Source organism: Perca flavescens, chromosome 8, assembly GCF_004354835.1.
Source record: "Perca flavescens isolate YP-PL-M2 chromosome 8, PFLA_1.0, whole genome shotgun sequence".
NCBI classification, from domain to species: Eukaryota; Metazoa; Chordata; class Actinopteri; order Perciformes; family Percidae; genus Perca; species Perca flavescens.
This window is the reverse complement of record NC_041338.1, coordinates 22149054-22162208: the sequence shown is the minus strand read 5'-3', so window position 1 is coordinate 22162208 and position 13155 is coordinate 22149054. Positions and strand designations below refer to the sequence as shown.

Here is a 13155-nt window from a genome sequence, read left to right as displayed (position 1 = left end):
ATAAACTCTATGCAAAACATTTTATTTTGTGCTTACAATTATCATCTTACATAAGGCATACACACTATCTTCTTATATGGCCCAGCCATACATTTTAATGCTAATCCTCAAAATGCACAATATGTCTAGTAAGCTATAAGCACCTAATAACACTGTCTTACTGCATTTCAGTGAGATATTTCTCACAAAATTTGACACATAAATTCTAACATGGTTTGGTGTGCAGGATGACATGCCTTAAATCAGGCAAAGGAGAGGGTACTGTTAGCACCACACATCATCAAACTGTAACTGTTACTCACTCCATCCAAATAAATTAAACTTCAAAAGTGATAAACAGGTGAACAAATAAACAGATGTCCGTTAACATGTGGTTCTTCTTCAGTGGTGCAAATATTGAAGCCCCATGAAACACTGACAATCTCAGTAATCATCTTCCTCATCGTCCTCAGGCACAAACTCAAGCTCATTGTCATCTTCTTCATCATCCTCCTCATCTTCATCCTCATCATCATCATCTTCCTCCTCCATATCAAAATCTACAGCAGCATTCAGTAGCAGTTTTGTTCGATTGATCTCGCTCTCATCATCAAGGTTAATATGAACCTGAAACAAAATAAACATGAAACTGTTGACCACTTCTAAATTAAATCTTAAAAAGTGCAAACTAATTGTGCAAGACAGAACTTCAAAAAAAGTCATGAAACCAGGAAACAACCTTTGTAAAATACTATCATGCTGCTAATTTTCATAGTTAGTCATTTAACATTACTCTGGGCACGGTTATATTTTCATGACAAAACAAAGCTCAAATCAGTGGGAGAGTACATGTCTAGCTGAGTATGTCTTTGTGAGTTGTTTTCAATGACTCTGCACCAATACGCACCTATATGACTCTTGTAGTTGTAATGGCTAATGGTTGTAGGTTAAACTTTTCATGGGCATACCTGGTTGTGCCTTAAAAGTAATTGGTAGCAATTTGAGTCTAAAACTGTTAGCCAACACGTTTGAAATACTGTTCAATCATGATCATGTCTATATGTATATATATGTGTATTAGCTGCAGAAAGGAGGGCATTTTTGACTAAAAAACAAATTATTTACGTAATTAAATATCTGAATCACTGAATGACGCAAACAAGCTTCTGAAGAAGGCTACATATATTTCTGAGTGAAGGAAATAATGAAAACAAAAAACAGTCATGAAATGTGAATATGCCCCAAAAGTTGAGGGATTCAAAATAACCCAGTGAATTAAGCAACATTTCTGCTAGAGAAATATGATTACATGGCCATGTATACCTCAGTCGTACTATCTGTAAACTGGGGTGGTAAAAGTAATCAGATTGCTGCAACACACAAACATGTTTGCCAATTTTCTGTCTTAATGTTATTACTCAGAGTAACCTGACTTTTGCGTGGATGTATATGTAATCAATATCATTGAGGTTATGCAGGCCTGCAAACTATAACACCTCAGCAAGACAGTACAGAAGTGTAGTGTAGTGAAAACCTCTGATCTTCAATTTCAACAAACCGATGTAAATGTGAATAAATCAACAAACAAGCAAAAAAAATATTATAATTTGAGAATATCTTAATATGACAGATTGGGAGCTATGAGCATGTAGCAGGGTTGTCCCCAGGTGTTCTCTCTGGTACAGTGATTTACCTCAGCTTCTGGAGAAGAGCGTTGAGAGGCTCCTTCTTCTGTTTGAGCACTAATGATAGATTTCAAGGCCCCTTCTTCAAACTGAAAAACAGAGTGAACACATAATGTATAAACCACATGTACCGCACAAACCCCTACACTCATTCTGTGAACTCTCTCACTCACCTTCAACCTGTTCAGCTGGTCTTGTAGCATGACTTTTATTTTGAGGAGAGTCTCCTCTTCCTTCTTCAACTCCTGCAGACGGCTGTGCATCTTTACTGGTACTGCTGCAGTCAGACCATTCCTCAACACTGAAAGGGAGGAGGTCAGTACTCAGGGATACAGTGTCATGTCAGATGCTGATAACAAAGGGGTTGGGGTTGGTTTTCAACCTGTCCAAATGTCTGCTTATAACTTGTATTGGACAGCAAGTATCGTCACTGAAATCATTGACTATTTTTACAAGTATGCTTGCCCAAACTGTGTGGAATATGACGGGCAGATGTAGCTAGTTTGCGGTTTCATCCTGTTCCTATCCCATTTATTTAACGTTAGATTTCATTCATCAGCTTAACAGCCACTGTAACGTTAGTTGGCTGAAGTATGAAACAGTACGATATAGTAATGCTTCTACCACATCTAGTTACGAACGACGTTTAATCTCAACAGCAGTACAGACTGTGTCAAATTTAAAACATGGTGAATAGATTGTATTGTGATTTGTTACCGCTAACTAACTTACGGAAAAAACAATTTGGCTAGCTAAGTAAGTTAACGTTTGCGGTTCCGCTAACGTTAACGTACTTAGCCAAATTGATTTGTTCCACATAGGCAATAATAAAACCCAGTTTGAGACTATTACCTTTGTTTTTAAATTCTGCCTACAGCTCCATATTAACGGCGAAATCGGTGTTAAACAAGATAACGTACTTCCGAGAGCTTTTGTTTTGAATACTGATAGCTTAGCTGTTATGCTACAGATACAGCTACTAGCTAAAGTTTAGTTCCTGTGGTTATCATAGGTGGTTATGCGGTCATATCCGGACACATTGTAACATTAAATGCTATCGGAAATTTCCCACTTTTGTCTTGGGATCGAACGATCTATGGCAGTGTTCTCTTAATACATCCATGGACTGTCAGAGCAGAGGTTTACTAGCTAAAGTTACAATTGTAAAAGTGACTCACTTAAAACCTCCGTTTTATAATACATCCATGCTTGAATCCCGTGGTTCAGAAACAACCATTTAGCTATGACCACGTCCAACTGTGAAAGTAATTTGCTGTTAGAAGGTCCAAACGTTTTTACGAACCTGTTGCCAGAAAATAATTCAAAAGCTTTACAGATTGGCTTCACAGATTGCAGAATTAAAAAAAAATGTTTATCATACTTTTGTTCCGCTGTTCATTTTGTTAATTAATTTCAGTCAAAAATAATCCACAACTCCACTGCCTTTAATCACAGAAATACGACCTCACGAGAGGCACCTGAACGCAGCATTAATAGTGGAGGAACTTTGATTCTGGCGACATCTTGTGGTCAAACGACGGTAATGGCCGCCCATCCCCTTGGGTTAATATCATCGAGGGTAAAGGTTGAGACTGTTTGATAATTATTTGAACAAAATGTGTTTGTTCCATTCTTGTCTAAGGGACGGCAATGTTTGGCTATTGCTGTTCCCAGCCGAATAGTTAACGTTAGCGGAACACATAATAGGCTAACGTGAAGCGCCTGTAAGTAACGTTACCTTAACGTTAGTTGTTTGGCCAGATGGAAAATGAACGTTAATAGTTAGCTAGCCGGGCTATTGAACGTGTATTAATGCAGCCATTTCTTTTTAGTCGGTTATCAATGGCCGTCCTCTTCTACAGAAAGGTTTGAAGTGGCAGGTGTCAACTTTACTGCACTAGGAGGCTAATTTGTAACAAATGTAGTTCATGGTGTTAGTCCCCCTCATAAAACATAAGGGTCACACTGTTGGAAGACAAATAGGCCTTAAAAACGAGGACTGCTTGCTACTTCACCATACTAATGTGCAAAGTGTAAATTTGCCTTTCATGCTGGCGTGACTCCAAATAGTGGCTTTACTTTATGATAACTAAGACTAAAAGTGAGTGACACTTAAATAACAAAGTTTGCATGCTTTGACAATAAATTGGTTATTAAACCAGATTTATGACAATATCTGTGCTAGTTTATGTTAAGTAAGCTGTGATCGTTGTCGTGGTACAGAACCACCTACGATTTCCACGATGGAGCAGCCCTCCATGTTTATTCATGTATCTGAGCTGCCCCAAGTAAATATTCAGCAGTCTTGCATATAAGGCTACCTAGAAAGCACCCCCATTACACTGAAAGAGAGCAGGTAACTGTAGATACCGAATTGAGTTAAAACTTAAATAAATCACAGATGGAACTAATTGATGTGAACAAGATCTGAAACGGCTCCATCAGTCCTCAAAAATGTTAGAAGAGCCCATTAGGTTCTTTATAGGATTCCTTGACTAAGTCCATCCAGATGTGTGCATTGATAATCACAGCACGCAGGCAGGACTGGAGACTAACAATGGAGCCCAGCCAAAAGGAGAGACCTAGCCTACCTGTTTCTGTTTACACACACACACACACACACACACACACACACACACATACACACACACACACACACACACACACACACACACACACACACACACCTCATATCACCTGTGTGAATGTCTAAATAGTCTTCCCTTTCTGCTAATCTGCATGTTTTGTTTTTTTTTAGCTCATCTATAAACGGCACTGCTATTTCCTTTCACTTTGTAGAAATACAGTTTGGTGTCTGTGCTTCAGGTGAGAAGCAGCAGCTGTCCAGTGCAACGCAGTGCCACCACTAAAGACCCAGGAGCACTTGCAGTAACACAGCAGGTATATATTAGGTATGTCAATGTCAATACTGTTCTGAACTGTGCTTCTCTGAGCTGTGCCAATATATAGATTTTATAGTTCTTAGTCATAATTTTTTTCAAAATGATTGCACTAACTTGTATCAATCCTCCTATTTCGAATTAGGTTAGCGTAAAATGTAATTAAAACATCCAGTACATCGGTGACCTACAAGACTAATTTATATCATAACATTGAATTTTAGAACTTGTTGCATGTAAAAACAAAATAGGTCCTGCCCCTTATACTGTAATGACCACGATTCAACAAAATATTGTACACCTGTTACGACAGGTCTTACAGTGAATGTAGTTAGCGCCAATAGGGTCAGTGCTGACGTGTGACACATGAGGGGGTGTGTTTGTGTGATGCTAATTTAGCCTGGCCTGTCCAGCAGGTGAAAGAGATTGGGATTGATTCCGGAAGGAGGAAGACCGCATCCAGCGCCACGAGGGGGCAAAGACGGCTTTCCCCCCTCAGTTGTATTTTCTGCCCCCTTGTTAAAACGTACAAACACAACAACACAATTACTTTTACAAGGTCTCCATGGCGTCTTTATTTCAGGGGGCTTTCAACTACTAACAATTATAATCCCATCCAGGCGATATTTCACCCAGAGAGCGACCACTCCAGCCATCTTCTTACTTCATTCATATGTCCATGATTTTAACCCCCTTATAAAAGCTGCTCAGACCCCTGCCTTTAGCCTAGCAACGCGATTTGTGTATATGTCTTTTGACAAGGCGGCTGCATTATTAGAAGCTAGAGCAAGCTAGATTTGGACGTGAGTGATGGAGAATCGGATCGGGGAGAGATCAATGACCCGTCATTTTAATCTGATGAGGAATCTTAATCTGATGACGAGCAGCGCCCGGCTACCTGTATCATCACAGCGCAGCAGCCCTCAGACACTGACGGACAGGTGCTTACAGTTACAGTCTAGTGATAGACATCTTAGTTAGACGTAACTCGTGTAATGAGTTTTAAAACTTTGACTTTGCCAAGTCATAATTATTTAAAAAATATATAAAATTGGACAACTTAACTGCTTCAAGAAATGCTATATTCACGTGTGCTGACCCTGTTGCTGCAGTGGGTAAAGCCTGGGTAAATGAGTTATTTTTAGCCTACTTTATGAAGAAAAAAAAAATCACCTGAGGAAGATGGAAACAAACCACACGCTACCACACGAAGAACACTATTGTAGACAAAGACGCTGAAAGACTATTCTCATTTTCCAACAACACAAGTTTGTAAATACACCTTTTAAAACCTGAACTACAGCAAAGAGAGCGGCGGACGCTGGAGAGCAGACATGGAATAGAAGACCGATGCCAGCAACCATCTTCAGATGCGAACTGAAACAGCGGCTGGGTGAGTCAGTTTAACACAGCACAACCCCTGTTAGGTAGGAAAGTATCACCCATCCAGGCAAGCACAGGTCTCATTCTCACGTTAAATGCATCATGCAGGGAGAGGAGACCAAAGCCATTAATGTTACGAGCTAGGTTAGCCTTTAGTAGCAGTGTTCCTTTGTTTTACGAGCCCAGGTTAGCTTAGCTTTGTAACACCATATTCAGAGTTGAATTGAAGCATTTGAAACCTAGCAGGTTTTACCAAAAATACAAAGAGTCATGATCTTTGCAAGGAAAGAAGTCATGCAGTGATGTTTCTGATGTATCTCCGTCAACTGTTAAACTGCTACTGAGGGAAATAGTCAAGATTGGAATCCTTTAAATTTGTGTTGTCAACTAATGGACTAATTGACTGTTTATTACAGCACTGTTCATTTGCCGTGTAGTGGTATGTGAACATGTACAAGAACATTATTGTTTGGAGAGCCAAGCACATAGTGAGCCTTGGGAGGGTGAAACTGGAGCTGTGTGTCGGTGTACTAGAGACCTTAAGGATTTGGGGGTCAGACGAAAAGGTGCTCTGAGGCCTTCCCCCCCACTATCGCAGCTGCCACCCTCCCAGCACACACATGAGAGGCCCCACTCTGGTATGAGGGTTTTACTTGGACCTGGTTTCAGCAGCTAGAAGGTGGCTAATACTGTACAGTTATCACTCTGCTCCTTGAGAGCTACAGTTGCTTTTTCCTTGTCATCACAGGGACTCTGTTGCTGCTACATTGCAATTTCCCCCCAATCAAAACTTTCCTTGGCAGGGCTTGAGCCTAGTGCTGAAGCCTGATGGCAGCTGAGGGGCTCAGTCGCCCTGCATGCTGCTGCGAGTGCTGCTTGCGCAGTGTTTGAAGGTGCTCCCAACGTCTGTGGAATGCCGTGCTAGGCGTGTTGGATGAGGGGCCTCCCTAAAGGGAAGGAGGAAAGGAGGCAGGGAACAAGAGAGAGAAGAGGGGGGTGACCTTTGAACAGTGCAGTCAGGAAGTAATGACTTCATTTTCAATTGTGGCAGTAAACACAGAGTAAGAGCTTGGAAATAGAGGAGGGATGCAAGATGGCGAAGGAGAGAGGGAGTGAAGATAATGATACAGATTGTAAGGTGAGCCCCAGAGAGATAAGATTGTAAACAGCAGTGAAGCGCTTGTGAAGTTGATGGGGTTGGTGAGTCACTGGGGTATCATGGGCTCTCTTGCAATCACAGCTGAGGAAAACCAGATCATGGCCAGCATTGCCTGTCATTTGTCTCTAGGTCAGGAACAAGGCACCCAGTGTAACAGAGCTTTACACTCAAATGTGCTTGTGTATAACACAGTTTAACATTTTAGGTAATGTTTTACATTACAGTTATGCACTATAGGTCAAGCCTTCTGTAGGAGGTGAAGGGAAAGTGTGTGTGAGTGTGTGTGTGTCGGGGGGGGCTGACAGCTCCAGGATGTTCTCTCTTAAACTGTACAGTGATGTGGACAGGAGCCTCAGGCGCCTATGAATGGAAAGGACTCATGTGAAGATGAAGATATGTGGAGGAACCTTTGTTTTCAAGGAACTACCTCAACCTTTACATTTCCTGTCCTGAACTCCCACACACATATTCATGCAAATTGGCACGCACACGCAGCAGGAATAATGTATTAGAGGTCATTCATTTGTAATCAGCACAATCTTCTGCACGTACACAGAGCCAGAAAGATATGTTTGCATAATGTAGCAGAGAATACCTGGATGTGTAAGTGTACTGATCCAGATGTGCACAAACATATGTGGTTAAAAACATGCATATAGACACGTGCACCCTTACATGCCATGTTCATATTTCATGTTATGTAATCATTGAAGTGAGTAGAAATCCTCTACATGTAAGTGAAGATGTAGAATAATTGTCCAGTTTAACTTAGTTCTTTGCACATTTACACTTTTCACACTAAATCAGTCAGCTGCTTAATCCCAGTGGGCCTGCTGTCACGGCATCACAGAAGATGATTGATAATAGTGTTAATCACCAGATTAACCACAGCAGTGTGGTATGATCCGCAGTGTGGTTTTTGTCTATCAACACTCTTATGTTTGTGTGTAACTGTATAGCTAGGTGCCCACTGCAGCTATGATGCTGTCCTCATTCGTCAAGCAAGTGTAGTAAAAGCCAAGCATTACTCCCTCGTCCAACTGGCAAACCTGATCATCGTTGCCGTTAGCATTTTATTATCTGAAGCAATTACGTACTAGGAGATACTCTTGGTTTTGTGCCCTATTCATGACAAGCTCAGGAAAGCATATTTATCCCATGTTCAGATTTGATTTCAGTCTGCTTATGTGGTTTTTATTTGGCTTTTATAGTTGAACTGATCTGTCCAGAGAGGTTTAAGTACATTTAGTCAAATTGGAAAGGATGTGCAACATGTTGTGATCCCAGGGAAGTTAAAAAAGCATAGTGACTGAGTGGTGGAGGTCTGGTTCTCAGACGTAGATCGGACACATGGAAAACTGCAAAGGGGCTAAAAGCGCTGGCAGATCCTGGATGTAAGGCAATCCAATGTAACCACAGCAAAAGGCTGTTGATTTAGGTTGAGCTAAATTGAGTGAGCTTCTTTATGTTGCAGCCCCAGGGAATGCCTCAGATCACGGCATGAGGTTTGGAGTCTGATATGATGTGGTTTGGTCAGGGATGGCATGAGGGAGTTTGGCCCGGGGCTGAGGAGAATGCCTCTGTCACAGCTGAAGTTTGTAAACTAATTGACCACCCATACACAGCACTGCTGTTCCACTGGCCTTTCTCTCAAGACTGACAAACAAACCCAGAACTCAAGAACACCTCCACCAGACCAGGCCCATTGACTGTAGTGTGATTAATTACATTTTCCATTTTCCTCTCTCTCTTTCTTTCTTTTTAGCTCACTCTCTCACTCTCCTGAGCCTGGTGTATAAGTCTGTGTAGTTCACCTCCCTTGGTACCCTAAGTTAAACATCCTTGTAATGTCAAACCAGCCAGGAGGAAATCTACTGTTTTCCTTTTCTGCTGTAGTTTTTTCTTTTCATAATGATTCATTATTAGCAAGTCGGCAGGCTCATTTTTTATTTAGTGAGCCTTTTCAATCTCAAATATCCAACTGCATGATTACAAAATGTGGTGAAAGATGTTTTGGAGAAAGGTGAAAATAAACATATCCTTTTGACCCTATTCAACACAACCTAAAAGAGTAAAAATATGACAGGGTTGTGAAATAAGACTCAGTACAGCACAAAGGAAAGTCTGAGGTGCTGATGCCAAGGACAAAGGTCAAATGACAAACACAAGGTCAGATTGTGCCCATAGGACTAGCTGTGATCGTGCTGTAGCATCGGCTAGGTAACAGAGTGTAATCAACGTTTGTTTGTATGGGACTGTGTGTCATGTTCTAAAGGTAATGCAGGCCAAGCGGCTGGCTGGTTAATTTGCAGGTTAGAATGTGTTCCTATGGGCTCAGTGTTTTGGCTGCCATCCCAGTTGTAGTTGGTGAGAGACTAAGCTGTTCTTATCATTTCATCTAAAGCAAATATTGACTACAGAGGTTTGGGCATTCCTCGCATTCCTCATGAAAAGACCATAGCACAGGTACTGCTCTCCTGCCTTTCCCCTTGATTTCCTTGCTTACAAGCCCTCAGCCAAAGCCATACAGTGGCATATCACATTTCCCAAAGACATAGTGATGTTTAAACAAACTGTTAGATATTAAAACATTTTTTTTTGAGAAACATGAGAATTGAAATGGTGGGAAACTGCTAGCTTGACTCTGCCCAAATACAACAAAATCTACCTACCAGCACCTCTAACGCTGATTATTACCATGTTATCTTGTTTATTTAATCTGTACAAAAACTCTTGTAAAAACCACATGGTATCAATCTCCTCATCTAATTTACGAAAAGGAAGAAAAGCGTATCTCCTAAAATGTCCAAATTTGACCTTGACAAAAATGATTTTAAAGATTGTGAAATTTTTACTTGAATAGAAAACTGTAGACCATTTCCATGTCACCTTAATCATGGTGTTATGTTATCGTTGTATTCCCTCTGTGAAGTCCATGTGTATCTAATGAGGTGATGTCAGCAATCAGCTGTGAGGATGGCAGCCTATGCTAATAAAGCAGAGCAGGCCCATTGGTAGGAGGAATGTGTGAACACCGTGACAAAACCATTTATTTACAGGCACTTCCACAGTGAGGTCTAGCACCCGCAGCCCAACTGCAACCCCAGGGAAGACACAGCTGCGTGTGAATGTTGTAGCGCCAGCCCTGCTCACTTTGATCGCCCGACATGAGAGTGGCCCTGATCTCTAGGAACACCACCCATCTTGTCTGATATTCTGAGTGCACAAACTGAGACATTCCGGACGTGTGAACTGCCCGTGACAAATGATCACCCTTTGGGTTTTCAGCTTTCACATGCTGTGGGCTTTTTGGCACGAAGAAGTGGGTCTCGGGCTGAGAGTTTCCCCCTCTCTACGACTTCAGTAACTGGAGCGGCGCTTCAGAATGTCCTGATGTGGATTGTTATGTTAGAGAGAGCCATTAAGGTGGGGCTATGATTTAATATTGACCTTTTTCAACACCGGACAGCCTGCATTCAGAACACTGACAGGACTGTGGAGACTGTTTGTCATTAAGTGGAATGATGACTGAATTAAATCAACTTGAAAAATACAGATCATAGGCACAGCACAAAATAAGTGGGTTTCGTTTTAGTTTCAAGCCATAACCCTTAGAGAAGAGAGAAGTGAAAATAACATCTATTACTGCCAGATTAGTCACTGCATATTAGGGGGTGATGTTGGTTTTGATTGGATTCCAACTTTGCTCCAATTTCTTCTGCGGTTGCATGAAATATGTCCTTTTTAAATTCTCAACTGGTGTCACGAGGTGTGCTCCATGTTTTAAAAGGCGTCATAGAAGCCCATTGGCTTCTCCATTTCATTAAACAGGCCTTGCACTGTGCCATAACTGATGTCATTCCACTGTTTCCTGTCATTTTCCAGCTCAGGCACTGTTCCACATGCCCTTCTCCAAAGTCCGTCCAGTCAAACCCTGACATGATTGATTCTTTTACACTTCATTTGTAGCATTCATCAAAATTCCATTGAATCATGAAACTTTGGCTGATGACTGTCCAAGTAAACTAACCGCAGCAAAAGAAACGCTAGGTCCTCTTGGGACATAGATTTCCCCAATGAACTGATGACATTTGGTAATACATCGAGAAAAAACAATACTGCATCGAAAATGTTCTGTCCCCATGCAGTCCTTTCCTTGTAAAGTTTGCCTCACACAGTTGTGCAAGATTCTCATTTTGCACCAGGACTGTTTATAAGAAGAAATTGCAGTTAAAGTCACAAGCAATATTTGCATGAAGTTGCCCCCTCCCCACTTCTACTTTTGCTCCACTCTGGTGCAAATGGAGATTACTGCCAGATAAAGTCGACAGCAGATTTAACAAGAATGCTTCCAAGATCTGAAATACTCTTGTGCGTGTATGAAAGCTTCATGTCTGCATTTGTGTGCTCAAGTGTTTAATGTACTGTTAGTAGGCAGATCGTAATTGCAAATGTCATGTATGACCAGCTGTGGCGTGTCTGAGACATTGTCTGATTAAAATCCAGACACACACCTTGGATTAAAACGGATACTGAATCTCTGATTAAGTCCTCAATGTCATTTTTCAGTTGCAGCAGAGAACATAATAAAGGTCAAGAAGATGGTTTCATATAAAACGCAGTAATGGGGAGACCGTGATGAATCAGAGTGGTTTTCCTGCTTTCATTGATTGCCCATGGCATCATACTATTTGGTGTACATTGCTGATTGGAATATACGATGCATTATGACTGGCTTACATGTTGTATTTTAAGAGGACACTGAGAGGTAGCAGTGTATTCATCTTTTATCCATAGCTGGACTGTGTGAAAGTAATTCTCTGCGACTGTGGGTTACATTGTGGGACTAGGAGGAAGTGTTGTGAAGGGGCTGTGAGGGTGTTGCTAGGCAACAGGGTGGGCAACTTGGCGTAATGAGTGTGGGGCTCAGGAGTTGTCTGCTCAGTGTTCCAGGTCCTGACAAGAACAGACAGGCTGGCCTGGGACGGCCTGCATGGAGCTGCCACCACGGCCACCTGCTCACAGCAATCATCACCAGCGCTCCAGCCAGCCACCGATACAGCATACAGACCCAATTAAGAGCCCTGCATGTCCCCCTCCAGCCAGCCATCACTAACACTCCTGCAAGTCTGACAAGGCTGTCTTTTTTCCCTTTAGCAAATCTCTAATTAACAACGTTGGTAGTGGTGAGGCCAGGGCTGTACAGAGCTGCTGAAAGGAGCTGGGACTGGGGTAATCAGCTTAAATACAGGTTTATTTCCTGCCCCCTGTGCCTTGTTACTTCCAGCAGAGATTGCATTCTTTTATCTGTTTATCTCCAATTTCCTCTGACTTGTAATGTGTCTCCTAGACACACTGTCACCTCCACTTAAGGCCAGGCTTGCTGCTCCTGTGATCAGATGGTTTCAGAGCAGTGATCAGAGTTAGTTTTGGCAGGGCATAGCTCTCAACAACATCTCTGTTTGTCTGTTCCATTACTGCCTTACCACCTCCTCCCTCCACTCCCACCTCACTAAAGGCCTCTGATCTGAGCTGGAGAGACACTACGGAATATCTTTAAGGATCAAAGATTCTCATATGGAAATATTCCCTTTCATCACATCATATTGAATCATTCATAGTTTTGTAAAGAAAGTATCTTATTAAAGATAGAGATCAGTCACAAAGTTTTGTTCCTGTTTTCAGGCAGACGCCAGATTTTAATTTGTTAAATGAAAAAAAAGAAGAGAGAAAATTATATTGTGAAATGACCTAATTATCAGAGCCGGATTAAGAGAGCTGTGTGTTCCAGCCAAGAGCAGAGGAGGCGGAAGAATTTCCTTTCAGTGAGAGGTGTTATTGTTGGAGCCCTGTGCAGAGCCGCTGGATGAAATATCCTCTTCCTCAGTTTGGGATTGACTCTTGATACAGGACCGCCACTCTTGATTGCAGGAAATTATACCTAATCATCTGTCTTGAGCAATTTAGACAAAAATAATAAAGACTGATTTACATTAAAATGACAAATTTAAGAGAAGAGGTCATCTGTATGATTATTGAATACACTTGC

General features: G+C 41.6%; 1 protein-coding gene across 1 annotated transcript; it reads right to left on the bottom strand.

The window, feature by feature from the left end:
* Position 1: 1 nt before the first annotated feature.
* On the bottom strand, positions 2-2692 carry snapc5 (small nuclear RNA activating complex, polypeptide 5). The gene is made up of 4 exons (XM_028584549.1): positions 2517-2692; positions 1838-1965; positions 1673-1753; positions 2-606 (listed from the first exon to the last, which is right to left on the bottom strand). The coding sequence occupies exons 2-4, from the start codon at positions 1925-1927 to the stop codon at positions 424-426; spliced, it is 354 nt and encodes a 117-aa protein (XP_028440350.1). The 5' UTR covers positions 1928-1965; positions 2517-2692; the 3' UTR covers positions 2-423.
* Between the last annotated feature and the right edge of the window lie 10463 nt (positions 2693-13155).

Excerpts from the sequence above, each read along its gene's own strand:
- snapc5 (XM_028584549.1), bottom strand. The coding sequence starts at position 1,927 with ATGCACAGCCGTCTGCAGGAGTTGAAGAAGGAAGAGGAGACTCTCCTC. Across the intron at positions 1,754-1,837 it reads ACCAGCTGAACAGGTTGAAG|TTTGAAGAAGGGGCCTTGAA; the intron begins GTGAGTGAGAGA and ends TCTGTTTTTCAG. Across the intron at positions 607-1,672 it reads GCTCTTCTCCAGAAGCTGAG|GTTCATATTAACCTTGATGA; the intron begins GTAAATCACTGT and ends ATTTTGTTTCAG.